The sequence below is a fragment of the Mauremys mutica genome, chromosome 4, assembly GCF_020497125.1.
Source record: "Mauremys mutica isolate MM-2020 ecotype Southern chromosome 4, ASM2049712v1, whole genome shotgun sequence".
Lineage (NCBI taxonomy): Eukaryota > Metazoa > Chordata > Testudines > Geoemydidae > Mauremys > Mauremys mutica.
In genome coordinates this window covers 119,981,614-119,996,092 of record NC_059075.1, presented here as the reverse complement: position 1 = coordinate 119,996,092, position 14,479 = coordinate 119,981,614, and the positions used below count along the sequence as shown (strand labels likewise).

The window sequence follows — 14,479 nt, the reverse complement described above, 5'->3', positions numbered from 1 at the left end:
CTGTAGCAGCAGCAAGCCAGGAGCCACCTTTTTGCACAGACAACTTCCTCTGTCTCTTTCTGGCTTAAATAGTGTACGTGGCCCAATAAGGGACTCCAGAACTCCTCCAATCACATCCAGGGTGCGGTGCCTTTAATGGAGCATAGGCCTTTCAGGCTCCCAGTTCTCCAGTCACTAGTAGAGCTGTTGAGTGGTGTTGTGGTTGTGGCCGCAGCCTGAAGGCCCAGACTTAGGACCCGTGGATCCTCCCACTGACAGGCTCATTGTTAGGAAGTATGAGCAACCATGTGGCTGACCAGGGAGGAGGTGGAGGTGCTGTGGCTGTGCAGATGCAGAATGGAGAAGTCATTAGTGGGGATGAACCAGGGGGTAGGGGTAGGTGAGCCAGCCGGTCTGTAGTAGCCCTGTCTGGATTGCTCGGATTCCTGTCCTGGCTGGACTGGATGAACTGAGAGGCCTTGTGGGTGCTGGTGGCTCTGCACTTCTCCATTAATGACAAAAGCCCCTTCTCGCCTCTGGCTTCTCCGGATCCACTGGGAGCCTGAGTCACTCAGACAGAGCAGATGGCTTGGTGCTGTGGCTTGCGGCCCAGGGACTGTTGGGAGGGCTGGCCGGGGCTTCTCTTGAGGAATGGGGAAAGAAATAAGAGATGCAGACATATAAGAAGGGCAGCACATGCCTCTGCTCCATTATGGGTAGTGACGCTGCCAGCTGCAAGCCATTCCATCAGTACAAAGGCAGCCTGGAGGAAGCTGGAGCCATTGGCCCAAAGCAGATGTGGAGGGCTTGCCCGGGAAGTCCCCAGGGACTGAGCAGAGGGAGGACTGCATTGGCACATAGCTGACAGATGTGCGTGCTCTTCGTGCCATACTGTGCACCGAGGAGAAACCTTCCCGGCATCTTGTCAGCAAGGGGAAATGTGGAGCACAGTCTGAGCACTGCCACCAGGAACAGGCATTGCCGGCCTCTTCAAGACCAGTACCTCTCCTTCCTCCGGAGCTCTCAGCTCAGCTAGTCACCTCAGCGAGAGGTAGAGGAGCTGCCGGTGAGAGGAGCACCAAGAAAATCTCAGGCCCTGGCTCTGACTGAAGCAAGGGTCAGGGGCAGCTCTGATTAATTCATCAGTACGATGCCACGCATGGAGACCCCAGGCCCCGTCTCCTCAAGTGCTGATGCTGAGGTCCCTCCTCTGCATGTGGCCCTCATGTCTCTGTGGGTGTGCACATGGCCTTGGGACAGGGTATCCATGTCTAGTCACAGGCATGGGCTCCCAGATCTCAGAGAACAAATCCCTTCATCCTACAGGCTTTGAGGGGTTTTAGGGGCTGGCCATTCACTCCTGGCTGACTCTCCTGGATACACAGCGTGGAAGCAGGGGCACATCCACATCCGCGATGAAGGAGCAATCTCCTCTGCATCTTGCCAGGGCCTAGCTGAGCTCCTCAGCCCAGAGCCCCCTGTGCTTGTTGCACTCTCTGGCAATCCTGTCTGTCCCCAGCAGAGATGCATCTGCAGGGCATTGGGGAGCGGAACTCTTCCCATTACGTTTAGACAACTAGATAATATCTTATGGATTCCTGGGCCTGTGGCTTCATTGCTGTCCAGGCAGCTGTCAGAGGGGATCAGTCTCTCTCTCTGTCACTGGCGTCTCCTCAGACGGCTCCTGGCTCCGCTCCGCGCACTCATTTCCCTAGGGTCGGGAGCTCCAATTAGCCAAATTCTTCCTGACAGCCTGCCTGTCACATCACAGCAGCCATCTCCCCAGAACCAATCCAATGACCCAGGCTGCGTCTTGTCGCGAGCAGCCCTGGGATAGCTTGGCCTCCTCGACCCAACACAATGGAGGCACTGGGACCTGGCAGAGGACGGGACCCTCACGCACACAGCGGCTAATGGCGGGGGCGTATGGCCTGAGTGTGTGAGACAGAAGAGGGCTGAGCGGGGAGAGAACTAACATACCCAGCTATCTATGCAGGGGCGGCTCCAGGCACCAGCACGCCAAGCGCGTGCCTGGGGCGGCAAGCTGCAGGGGGCGCTCTGCCGGTCGCCGCGAGGGCGGCAGGCAGGTTGCCTTCGGTGGCATGCCTGCGGAGGGTCCACTGGTCCTGCAGCTTCGGCAGACCTCCCGAAGCCTGCCTGCCATGCTTGGGGAGGCAAAATACCTACAGCCACCCCTATATCTATGGGGAGGGATTTCCATGCAGTACCATCTATCAGGGAGGTGGGAAGAGATACCTAAAGGCCCAAAACCAAGCTGGGATGATGCTCTTCAACATCCCTAAATAAAGGCTCAAGAGCAAATGATGGGGCGGTGGGAGATGATAATGGCTGGTGCTAGTGGAGTTCCTCATGTGTGAGAACTGTTGAGAGAAGGCAGAAGAGCCAGGTATTTCCTGTGCTCCACTCTCAGTCCCCACATGCTCCAAACATGAGACCTCCTGACATCCGCCAGGCCCTTGCAATGCAGCGTTTGCCATGCGTCCCTTGACAGCCCCATTCACTGTCTGTGTGACTCAGCTCTACATTTGTGGTTTCACGCGGTCATGTCACCCCAGGGGGGCATACACTGCATCCCCAGACACTCACCCGCTAGGACTGGATCTCAACCCCTTCACTGCTGCCCTCTGCCGGTGCTCCTGTGGTACCATCGGCTGGGGCCGGTGTTCCTGCAGGGCAATGGCACTGCGTTCCAGCAGGGGCTTGGGGCAGCACAGGAGCTATCGAGGAGCCAGTCGGTTCAGATTTGTCACAGACTGATGCTGCCTTAGGAAGCTGTCCAACCATCTCCTCCATTGGATGGCCCGCCCCCCTCCACCCCCCACACCAGTGCTTAGAGAGCTGTTGGATGGATGGACACTCCCCGCCCCCAGTGCATTAGGGACCCACTAGTCCGCCCCTCCCTGCACCACACACTAGTGCATTAGAGATACAAGGGTACACCTGCATTGCAGCCAGAATGTGATTGCAGCTCAAGCACACATACCCGAGCAAGGTTTAATCTAGGTAGCCTGGGTGCCGGAGCAGTGGAGCTGCAGAAACACGTGCTTCAACCCGGGCTAGCCCTGCGTGTAATTACCCAGGGGTCTGGGCAGGCTGGTACTGCTACTGCTGCTTCACTGCTCCAAGACTCACGCTAGCTAGATCACCACTACCCTGGTTAGGTCTACATGGGCTGCAACCAAGTGTAGACACCCTCAGAAGCAGAGCTGGTCAAAACATGGCCCGTGAAATAGCTTTCCCTCAGAAAACATTGAGCCAGTGAAACCAAACAAGGGGAGATTATCAAAGCTTTTCACTTTGATGGCATCATTTAAAATGTAACATTGTAACATTAAAGTCCCAGTGAAACCACTTTTCCATAAAGTTCTTTCAGTGTGTCTCACATGAAAGATCTCTGACTCTTCGTTCTGTGGTGAATTCTGTCGCTCCGAGGTGGGAGGAAGGGAAATCTTGAAATGTCAGATGGAGGAGAAGTTCCCTTTCCTGACCAGCTCTGCTCAGAAGTAAAGAACGCTGGACATGTCCCATTTCTTGCCATCCCCGCGAGTATCACACTTTTCCAGGAGCCACCAGGAGCTGGGCAGGGAGGCAGCCAGTGAGGCTGCTCTAGCTTTTTTGGGTATCGCTGATGAGCACAGTCAAAATACACCTCTGAGGACACATCATCAGATCCCTTGGGATGCCTGGTTAGGTCATCGTATAGGTCCCTCCCTGAGTCACTCAGAATGCAGCTTGCCGGGTTGCTTGGAGACCTCCCAGGGTCGTTTGGAGGATTCCACCATCAGCCTTTGAAGCTAGTTGTGCTGGGTAAGGAATCTAGCACAGACTCATTCAGGGGTCCCAGCAGCAGTTACCCTGATCTCCCTGAGACAAATCCACAGGGCCCCCTCTCATTTTGCCTTTCCTCAAGCCAACCACTGAGGAGGGCACAGAAATACATACATCGAGCAGCAGGGAGAAGGAGAAACCCAGGCATTGCCTTGCAGGGTTTTGCTGCCCTGCCTATACGGAAGAACTGACCCTGAGCCTGCCCTTAAAAGTTATTGAGCCAAATTCTCAGCTGGTGCATATCAACGCCGATGGACACCAGCTGAGAATCTGTCCCCTCACCTCCTGCATCCTTGGGAAAAAGCAGGGAGTTAAGTGGCAAAACAATTTTGTTTCCTTGTCCTTCTGCTGTTCTCCCTCTCTGCAATCATGTTATGTAGCTGGGTAATGTGTTTGGGGAAGGATAGAGCTTGTATCAGATGCGGCACTGGATTGTTAGCTCCAGCCGGGGTAATTACATTCCGTCTCCCCCGCACGTGTCCCTGTCGGTGGTGCAGGGACACAACTGTCTAGGGGAACCTGAGGAATGTGAATTTCGAGCGGGGGAGGAGAGTGTTTAAAGGGGGTCTAGGAGCAAGGGGCGACACTGACGAGCAGCGATAGTCTCCAATGGCAAGGGGTTAGGCTGTGGAAGAGTCTCCCCAAAGGCAGTGGTGGAAGCAGGGAATGAACATGTGTTGTCCAGGGAGGGGCAGGGGGAGGTGTATTCCAGCCAGGTCCTCACAAGCCTTGTTCATCTCTCATTTCTACAAAGCTTCCCGCCAGCGGTGCCCTGTCTATGCCAACATGTACTCCAGCACTGTGAGCTTCCCCACAGCAGTGTCCTGTCTATCCCAGCACGGACTCCAGAGCTGTGAGCTTCCCCTCAGCAGTGCCCTGTCTATCCCAGCACGGAATCCAGAGCTGTGAGCTTCCCCTCAGCAGTGCCCTGTCTATGCCAACATGTACTCCAGCACTGTGAGCTTCTGCTCAGCGGTGCCGTCTATCCCAGCATGGACTCCAGCGCTGTGAGCTTCCCCTGAGCAATGTCCTATCTATCCCAGCACAGACTCCAGCACTGTGAGCTTCTGCTCAGCGGTGCCGTCTATCCCAGCATGGACTCCAGCGCTGTGAGCTTCCCCTGAGCAATGTCCTATCTATCCCAGCACAGACTCCAGCACTGTGAGCTTCCCCTCAGCAGTGCCGTGTCTATCCCAGCACAGACTCCAGCACTGTGAGCTTCCCCTCAGTGGTGCCCTGTCTATCCCAGCACAGACTCCAGCGCTGTAAGCTTCCCCTCAGCAGTGCCCTCTCTATCCCAGCACAGACTTCAGCGCTGTGAGTTTCCCCTCAGCAGTGTCCTGTCTATTCCTGTATGGTGCCAGCCGTGTGAGCTTCCTCAAAGCAGTGCCTTTGTCAATGATGGCTCAGATCAGGCTCTTGCTAGGTCTCTGGGAATCTGTATGTTGTGGGTCTGGAAGGCCAAGTGGTGCTATGGTAACAGTGTCTTGCTCATGACCTGGAACGGACAAGGGGACCTCCAGAGCCAGGGTGTGCGTCTCCACAGCCTGAGCTAAAGAGCCAAACTCCTCCCCTGTGTGGGCCAGGCACTGAGCAGTGGGCTTTAGGCAGGCAATGCTGCTGAGTGGGCCGGGCCCCCTGAGGAACAGCCTGAGGAAGGGTGCTGGGGAGCTGAGAGAGCAGGGTGCCACCATCCTACAGAGCAGCTTCCCTCCTCATTACAGGGCTGGCAGGCTCAGCCACCCAGAGGGATTCCTCCCCTCAGTCCAGAGAGGCAGGGTCGGGGAGCAGTGAATGGAAGGGAGAGGGGCTGGCAGAGTAGGAGCCAGGGCCCAAGGAATTAGTGAGCTGCCTGCTGGGGGAAAGGAGACTGCCTGAGAGGGAAGGGGAGGCAGACGGTAGAAGGGGAGGGGCAGCAGGGCAAGAGGAAATGGCGAGTGAAGGAAGAGGGGAAGGAGAAGGAGAGTGGAGGAGGAGGGGTAAGGGAGGGGGCAGGGTGAGTAGGGAAGGTGGATGAGGAGGGGGAGGGGAGGAAGAGGGGAGCAGGATGAGTAGAGGAGGGGAGTGCAGGAGAGGGTAGGAGGGCATGGAGGGGTGGGGAAGTAGGGGAGAGGAGTAGCCAGAGGGGGAGGGGAGGGGCTGGAGGAGTAGGGGAGTGGAAGGGAGGGACTGGAGGGGAAGGGGAGGGCAGGAAGCTGTGGAGGGGAGGGGCAGGGGCTGGAGGAGTAGGGGAGGGGAGGGGCAGGAGGGCATAGAGGGGAGGGGCAGGAGGGCTGGAGGAGTAGGAGAGTGGAAGGGAGGGGCAGGAGGGCAAAGAGGGGATGGGCAGAGGGCTGGAGGAGTAGGGGAGGGGAGGCACAGGAGGGTGTGGAGGGGAGGGGAAGGGGGCCAGAGAAGTAGGGGAGGGAAGGGGAAGGGCAGGAGAGTGTGAAGGGGAGTGGGAGGGGCAGAGGGCTGGAGGAGGAGGGGAGGGGCAGGAGGGCGTGGGGGGGAGAGGGCTGGAGGAGTAGGGGAGGGGAAGAGGGCTGGAGGGGGAGCGGAGGTCAGGAGGCCGTGGAGGGGAGGGGCAAGGGGCTGGAGGAGAAGGAGAGTGGAGGGAGGCACAGGAGGAGTAGGGCGTGTGCAGTGAAGTGAGGCAGGGCAGGGCAGGGCAGGGCATGGGGAGCACAGGAGGAGAGAGGCCACTGGTTGCTAAAGCAGGGCACATTGTCCAAGGTGTCTCTGTGCCCAGGCAGAGGGCCCTGCCCCGTACCATGCTCCAGGGGCTGGCCTGAGCATGGGGCCAGGGTAGGGGGCAGGAGATGCAGGCTGCCACTCAGGGCCCTGCCATAACCTGTGAGGTTTGGGTGGCTTGGTGGCAGCCCATGGCCTGGCTGTGCATCTTCCTATGGGGCAGGTGCACTTGGCGGTGGCCCAGCAGTTCATTAGCTCCAGCCTCTGACTCCACCAGTGTGTTTAACACGAGTGAGCCACTTCCTGCAGGGGGAGACACCAGGGGATCAAGCAGGGGCTCCTTGCTGGGCCTAGAGGCCTCCCCCAGGACTGGTGCACCCAGGCAGGCTGGTACATAGGCAGCCAGAGTGTACGTGAGTGTGGGGGGCCACGGGTAAGACACGTGTGACCCTATGGGTGTGTGTCGAGGCCAGGAGGCTCTGGGTGTGAATGTCCCTGCACTGGGTGTATGTGCACCCCCATGGGCATTAGCCTGGCTCGGGGTGGAGGGGCGCTGTATGACTGGCTAGAGCATGGCTCTGTGCTGTGTGTATCTCTCTGGGCTTTGTGTGTGTGCGTTGCTGCATGTCTGTGTGCTATGGCCATTTGTCTGTCTCTGCTGCATGTGGACAGGGCCGGCTCCAGACCCCAGCGCGCCAAGCGCGCACTTGGGGCGGCATTTTGCCGGCAGGGCGGCAGGTGGCTCCGGCGGACCTTCCGCAGTCATGCCTGTGGATGCTCCACCGGAGCCGCGGGACCAGCGGACCCTCCGCAGGCACGTCTGCAAGAGGTCCCCCGGAGCCGCGGGACCGGCGTGCTTGGGGCGGCCAAATTCCTAGAGCCGCCCCTGCATGTGGAGGTAATGCCCCCACACCATGCAGGGTTCGGTCCCCACCACAGGGTCCCCAGCCTTTAGGGGGAAGCATATCCATTTCCTAGACCACACGCTATCTTCCCTGCCCTGCAGCCAGGCTCCTCCCCCTGCCCGAGCCTGCCATGGAAGCTGAGCTGCCAGTCCCGGAGCCCCGGGTGGGGTGGCTGGACTGGACTGCGTGACCGAGGGCCCTGGCAGTGGCACTGGCCTGCGGGAGGTGCCCTCCCTAGTCCCTCCCATGTCCCTGGCTGCCTGCTGTCTCCCCCGGCAGTAGGAGGCAATGTCCCATTCCCCACGGTGGGCCCAGCTATGTGACCCAGTCGAGCAGAGTGCCCCATCTGCTTACAGCTCAGCAGGGATGTTTTAAAGGGCACATGTAGCCCAGACAAGGGTGCTGGATTGGCCCCTGGCTCTAAGCTGGGCAGCTCCGGCCTCAATCCACGTACACACGGGACCTAGGGAAGGAGCGGGGTCTCAGGCCCACGGGGTGGTGCGTTGATCCAGGAGGGTGGACGCTCCCAGCTCCTCCTCTCCCACTGCCTGGTCCAGGCCCAGGTGCTGGGGTCTTCTGGGCAGAGAGGAGGGCGCAGTTCTGGCTGCCTGGGCCAAGGAGCCTGGGCTCCCAAGCCCTGGCCATGCAGCTGGGGGTGGGGAGCAGCCAGTCTGTCCTTAACCTCTCTCTGCAGGGGTGTGCTCGTCCCGTATCCCCTGGATGGGGCATCCCAGCCCCCGGGGCACATCACTCTCATGCTGCAGTGCGGAGGGGCGTGGGGATTGCTTTCTGGCTCACCCCTCTTATCGCTGCCCTGCACCCCAGTTCAGGGAGACGTTGCTTGGTTACTGACACTGCTCTTCTCAGCTATGCCACAAGGGGGCACCACATGATGCCATAATGTCCATCAAGAGAAGCAGAGGCCATTCTTCTAGCTCCGGATCTTGTGGTGAGACAAGACAGTTTGTGAGTTTGGGATGGCGCTGGGGTGTGATGGGGGTAATGTTTCTGCCCTGCTGAGTTGGTGCCATCACTACAGCCCTGATCTTGAGCCATGTGATGCCGTGGCCAAGCTCCCACTGGCGTGAATGGTGCAGAATCAGGGCCCAGTGAGGATCACCCCCAAGGGCAGGTCCTGGGTTTGGGCCCATCTCTCTTTAGCCCCCAGCAAGAGGGTCACACAGAGGGAAAGAGCCAGCTGTGTGTGAATTCCCCCCTGAGCAAGCTCCTAAAGCAAGTGTCCTGTCTTACCCCCCAGCCCCAGCCTCTCCCCAGGCTCCCCACTAGTGTTCCCTCTAATTTTTTCCATCCATGTGCGGAAGGAATTTTGTTATGTGCACCATAGGGAGGTAATGTGCGGATGTGCACCACCAGTAGAAACCAAAAACCTAGCTATAATATATATTTTAAAAAAGTTACCATAGGGATAATTACTCCAGCCAGGACAGTGTAGGCATTTTAGAACTCGCTACTCAAAGAATTAAATTTAAGCATAAAAAAGAAATAAAATGATGACATGCACAGACCAGTCAAAACACTAAAACAACACACTTTGAAAGAAGTATCAAGTTACAACAACAACAATAATACAAGTATGTGTTGGGAGGTGAGCGTGAAAACTGTGTGTGTGTGAGAGAGAGACAGAGACACGCTGTGTATATGTGACAGAGACACAGTGTGTGTGTGTGTGTGCGTGTGACAGAGAAAAACACAGTGTGTGTGTGACAAAGAGAGACACACCCTACCCCTTTAAGTAAGCTGTCCTTTAAGTAGCTCAGCACTCAGCAGTCTGAAGCCTGCTTGTTCAGACACAGCAACAGCTGCCAGCAAGCTCCCTCTGGAGCCCTGTCGTATCCCCCCCCAACTCTGTGGAGATGAGGTACAGTGGGTGGGGGGGGGACACCCTGACATCAGCGCCTCTTTCCCCCGCCCCACTCTGCACAGCAAGCAAGAGGCTCCCGGGAGCAGCTGGCCAGGGGCTCCAAAGCAGAGAGTAGGAGCAGCGAGGCAGTAGAGGCACTTGATAGCCTGCTAGGCAGCCACCTGGCTGCGCAGCTTAGAGGGAACTTCCCCACTGAACATCCCTGCTCCAGATTCTTCCCCCCACAAATGGTTGGTATCTTCCCAAGAGGCATTATTTGCTGCCTGCATGTCTAAGGTCAGCACCTTTGTCTCTCTTCTCTGTCCGCATGGGTTGCTTGCAACTCCTCCAATCTCAAGGTTGCAAACTTTAGTGAGTTTCTTGGCATATTTCTCAAAGCCCCAGTTCCTGGAATTAGGGGCTTCTATGAGACTCTCATCTTTCATTTAAAAAAACAAAGCAAGTTTCCTGCCCTCCTGGCAGCACAGAAAAGATTGAAAATATGGCCCCCTGAATACTCCAAAGCCAGACAAGAAATGAAAAGAACCCCAAATACAGTATTTTTGAAATCTTGTGATTTCTTTAGCCAATCTCATGATTTGGGGGATGATCTTTGAATGCATAGGCTGAATCGTGTGATTTTTGAATGCATGGGAAGGGCAATCCTGACACTGAGTGTTCTCAGCATGTCATTAGCTCCATCAATAGTGATGGCAAATAAAACCCCTCCCTAATAAATAGATATGTCACCTCCATCCAGAGTGGTGCCTCCCCCTTGGCTGGGCACCCTCTTTCCTTCCTGCCTGCTCTAGTGCAAAGCTCCCCCTGGCCTCCTTGAGATGCTTGGGAACCCTGGGCTTGGTGTCTCTCTTCCCCGTCCTGCCTCACTAAGGATTCAGCACAGAGCTCTGGAGAAGGTTTATTTACTCATTTCATCTGTGCTGGGCATAGGGTGACCAGACAGCAAGTGTGAAAAACCGGGACAGAGGATGGGGGATAATAGGAACCTATATAAGAAAAAGCCCCAAATATCGGGACTGTCCCTATACAATCGAGACATCTGGTCACCCTAGCTGGGCAGGTGCCAGAACACACTCAGCCACTTCAGCTGCATCCCGGCCTGTCAGCAAGGAGCAGAGTGAGAGCTTCACAGTTGCTGATCCAACACACTGCCCAACTCTGTGACAAGGGGGTGCCCCTGGGGGCCATCTGGGGTTTGCTCAGCCCTCACAAAGGAACAGAGAGCTGTCCGCGAGATGAATGAGCCTGGCCAGCCCTGTCTCAGGCGCCCCTGCCACTATTGCGCATGTGGCAGGCTCCGTGCTGCCTGCTCCCTGAATGAAGGGCTTGTCAGGGCTGACTCCAGGGAAATGGATACACAGGGTTTGGGGAACAAAGGCTGGCCTGAACCCCCACTTAGCCGTGTCCCAGCACTGGCCCAGAAGGGAACGGTAGCTTGGCACATCCCAGTGGAGATCCCCCAACCAAGTGTGAGCCTGGAACGACCTACCCATCACCCCAAAGAACGGGAGCCTAGAACATCTCAGCAACGATCCTTGGATGAAGCATGAGTCTAGAACAATCTGCCCATTACCCACAAAGAAAATGTGAGTCTAGAACATTTCCATGATCCCTGAATGAAGCAGGAATATGGAACAACCTGCTCTTTGCCCCCAAAGAGAGTGCAAGTCTAGAACATGTTGGGAACAACCCAGAACAAAGCAGGAGCCTAGAACAACCTGCCTATCACCCCTGTAGGGTTTGGTAGCCTTCAATGTCTTGGCAACAGTCTCTAGAACAGCCTGGCAAACCCTGAGCCTTAAAGTTCCCAGAGTGCTCTTTGCAGTGTCACCCACTGAGCCCTGCAGCCAAGGGCACAACTGGACCCACAGTGATTGGTTTTCAGTGGAGATGTAGCTAGGCTGCAGAAATGGGGTAGCAGTGCTGGCTGTGGGGGAGCTCCTAGCTACTCCAGTCCCAGCAGGAGGCACTATAGGGAGTGGAGCAGGAGTATTGGGCATAGGGCAGTTCAGACAGGATCAGGGGTATCTCCAAGTGAGAGGCACAGAGGTTCTGGCCTGCACTCACCATTAGCATCTCACTGGTCAGGGAGTTCACCAGGTCCGAGACGGACGAGCGAGGCTCTGTTTTGCGGTCAGACTCGTCATGCTGGGTCTGCCCGGGCATAGGGGCTGTGTTCACCATCTTGCCTCCAGATGGCAACCTTGGGAGAGAGGAGCAGTATGTAAGAGAAGGGGGCAGGGTGCCACGTCCGAGCGGTGGGTCAGGCCGTGCCAATGCAGCCTCAGCTGCTCTCCATCATGGCTGTATCCTGATGCCAAGATCCCCCTCAGCATCCCCTGAGACATCCCTGTGTATCCCTCACACCCCGGGGTGACTCCTCACCCACTTGGCCCTGAGAGAGTTCTCCTCATACCTCTCACCCATTTGACTCATAACCATGGATCCAGGCATGCCCCTCAGATGGGCATCTGCCCATCTCGTTCACTATTGCCTTCAGCCTGGTGCTGATCCCATTTGTCCTGGCCTCCGTCTTGCTCTGGCCCTATAGATAGAGGCCTTCGTGTCTCCCCAGCCTCCAGTAATTCCCACCCCTTGGATGCGGACCTGGGCACTGCAGGCCCTCCTGTCTTGCACTGGGAGAGATGGGGGAGTGGAGGCAGAGCCTAAGCTATTGCTTCTGCGTCTTTCCACTGACACCCTCCCCTGCCTCTCATACCCATTAACCTCTGTGAACACACACGCTCCCTCTCACAAAGAGGCAGCTGCCTTTGTTTGCTTTCTCCGCCAGGCAGGCACTGGCCTGACAGATGAGTTGTCTGCCAGCCCCGGCACATGCAGAGCACCTGGGGGAACCCGAGTGCCAGGTGCTACAGGACGTCAGCTCTGCAGGCCAGCGGCGATGGGACAAACTCCCCCAGGGCTCGCAGGCCAGCAACATGGCAGCTGTGCTGCAGCTGTGAGTCCACGCCAGCCCAGTCCTGGCAGCCCCATTATGGCCTGTAACCTACAGCCAGGTCCTGGCAGCCCCACTATGGCCTGAAACCCACCAGCCTGGTCCTGACAGCCCCACTATGGCCTGTAACCCACCAGCCCGGTCCTGGCAGCCCCACTATGGCCTGTAACCCAGCAGACAGGTCCTGGCAGCCCCACTATGGCCTGTAACCCACAGCCAGGTCTTGGCAGCCCCACTATGGCCTGTAACCCAGCAGCCAGGTCTTGGCAGCCCCACTATGGCCTGTAACCCACAGCCAGGCTGTGGCAGCCCCACGCCCCCCCCCCATGTGACATCCCATTGCAGTTCCTGGTGTGTTGGTGGTTCTCATTTACGGTGCTGGGGGAAGCTGCCTGGCTATGCCTCCTTTGCTCAGCACCCTGCCATGTGAGCTGCCGTAGCCTTGCCAGGACTCACCACCCCACTAGGAAAGTGACTTTAGGGTCTCCCACATGCAGATAGGCCTTGCTCAGTGTCTGTCAGCAGGGCCTCGCCCTCCGATCCATGGCTCCCCTGCCCATGCCTGGAAAGGGTCTGATCCCAGTAGGTGCTGACTCCAGGAGCCTCTCTGTACATATGCTAGATCAGGGGTGGCCATCCTGAGCCTTAGGAGGAGCCAGAATTTACCAATGAACATTGCCAAAGAGCCACAGTAATACGTCAGCAGCCCCCCATCCGCTACCCCCCTCCAGCCTCCAGCTCACCGGCAGCCCCGCCTCCTCCCTCCCCACAACTCCTGCCCACCACAATCAGCAGTTTTGCAATGCGCAGGAGGCTCTGGTGGGGAGGAGCGAGGGCATGGCAGGCTCAGCGGAAGGGGCAGGGGCTTTGGGGGAAGGAGAGGAGTGGTGGCAGGATCTGGGGCAGAGCAGGGGGTTGAGCAGTGATCACCCCACAGCACATTGGAAAGTTAGCATCTGTAGCTCCAGCCTCGGAGTCAGCTCCTATGCGAGGAGCTGCATATTAACCTCTGAAGAGGCGCATGCCACCCCTCTGTTAGATTGCCAATATCTCCTCTACCTTTCCTCTCCCACTGGCTGCCCCCATTCCCATCTCTCCCTCTTTCTGCCTCTAGAAGCTGGACAAAGCACACAGCACCCAGGAGCTGTGGGTTCACTGGGCCAGCTTGTCCCTAATTGTGAGCTGGGTAGAACCATATAGCACAGGGAGCAGGGCTGGGTCAGCCCAGACATCTTCCCCAGACATCCAGGAAGCCAGATCCACCCCTGATACACTAGCAGGGATGAACCCATCCTGTAAAGACACTAAGGAGCAGCCTTCACTGGTTCCTCCATTTTCCTGACCATGGTGATGGTGCCGTCTCTCTGGCCCGGGACAGCCAGGCCCCCAGTGGCCTGGTGTTCATTCACATACACACATGGGAGGTCCTGGCTATGCTTGTCCTGGCCTAGCAATTCAATGGCCTTTCTGTGACAGCAGCTGGATCGCTAGGTGCAGTGAACAGCAGTGCTGGGGGGGTTTGACGGCAGCAGCCCCAGCGCAGATGCTGCAAGAGGAGATGATGCACATAGGATTGGCAGTAAGGAGAGATCCAAGGGATGAGGGCACAGGAGCAGAACACTGGAAAAGGCACAGAGGAGAGACACACAAGCCCACATGCTGCTCAGTGTACATGGAAATAGAACAGCAATGGAGAGACAGGCACACAGGGAGACACAGGCACACAGGGAGACACAGGCATACAGTGAGACGCACACGGGAGAAAAATGTAGAGACACCAACATGCAAGGAAATATACACAGAGACACACATACACACATACACACAGACCCACGTGCAGAGACACAAAACAAAAGCATAAAAAACCCTCAAAGAAACACACAGAATCAGACACAGATACCTACTGACCCACTCACAGAGTGACACATATCTAAATCTTCTAGACAGTGGCATCCACACACAGTCTCTCTCACACACCTAGATCCAGGCACACTGATACGCTCACAGATAGATACACAGATCTAGACAAAGTGACACAGACAGTGACACTCATAGACCTAGAGGCACTGATACACTAAGTGACACACACAAAGATCCAGATGCACCAATACACTTGTAGACGCATAAGACAGGCAGATCTAGATACACTGATCCACTCACAGGCAGACTGACACACACAGAGATCCAGACACGCCGATACACTCACAGACAGAGTGACACACACACAGATAAAGA

The 14,479-nt window shown here is 56.8% G+C and overlaps 1 protein-coding gene across 7 annotated transcripts in view; it reads right to left on the bottom strand.

Moving 5' to 3' along the window:
* The window catches only part of SYT7 (synaptotagmin 7), a 169,220-nt gene that overhangs the window by 30,564 nt on the left and 124,177 nt on the right, over window positions 1-14,479 (bottom strand). For all 7 annotated transcript variants that reach the window (XM_045014213.1, XM_045014214.1, XM_045014217.1 and 4 more), the window contains one exon: window positions 11,356-11,491. In XM_045014213.1, coding sequence (XP_044870148.1) covers window positions 11,356-11,491 — 136 coding nt within the window. The remainder of the gene's footprint in view (window positions 1-11,355; window positions 11,492-14,479) is intronic.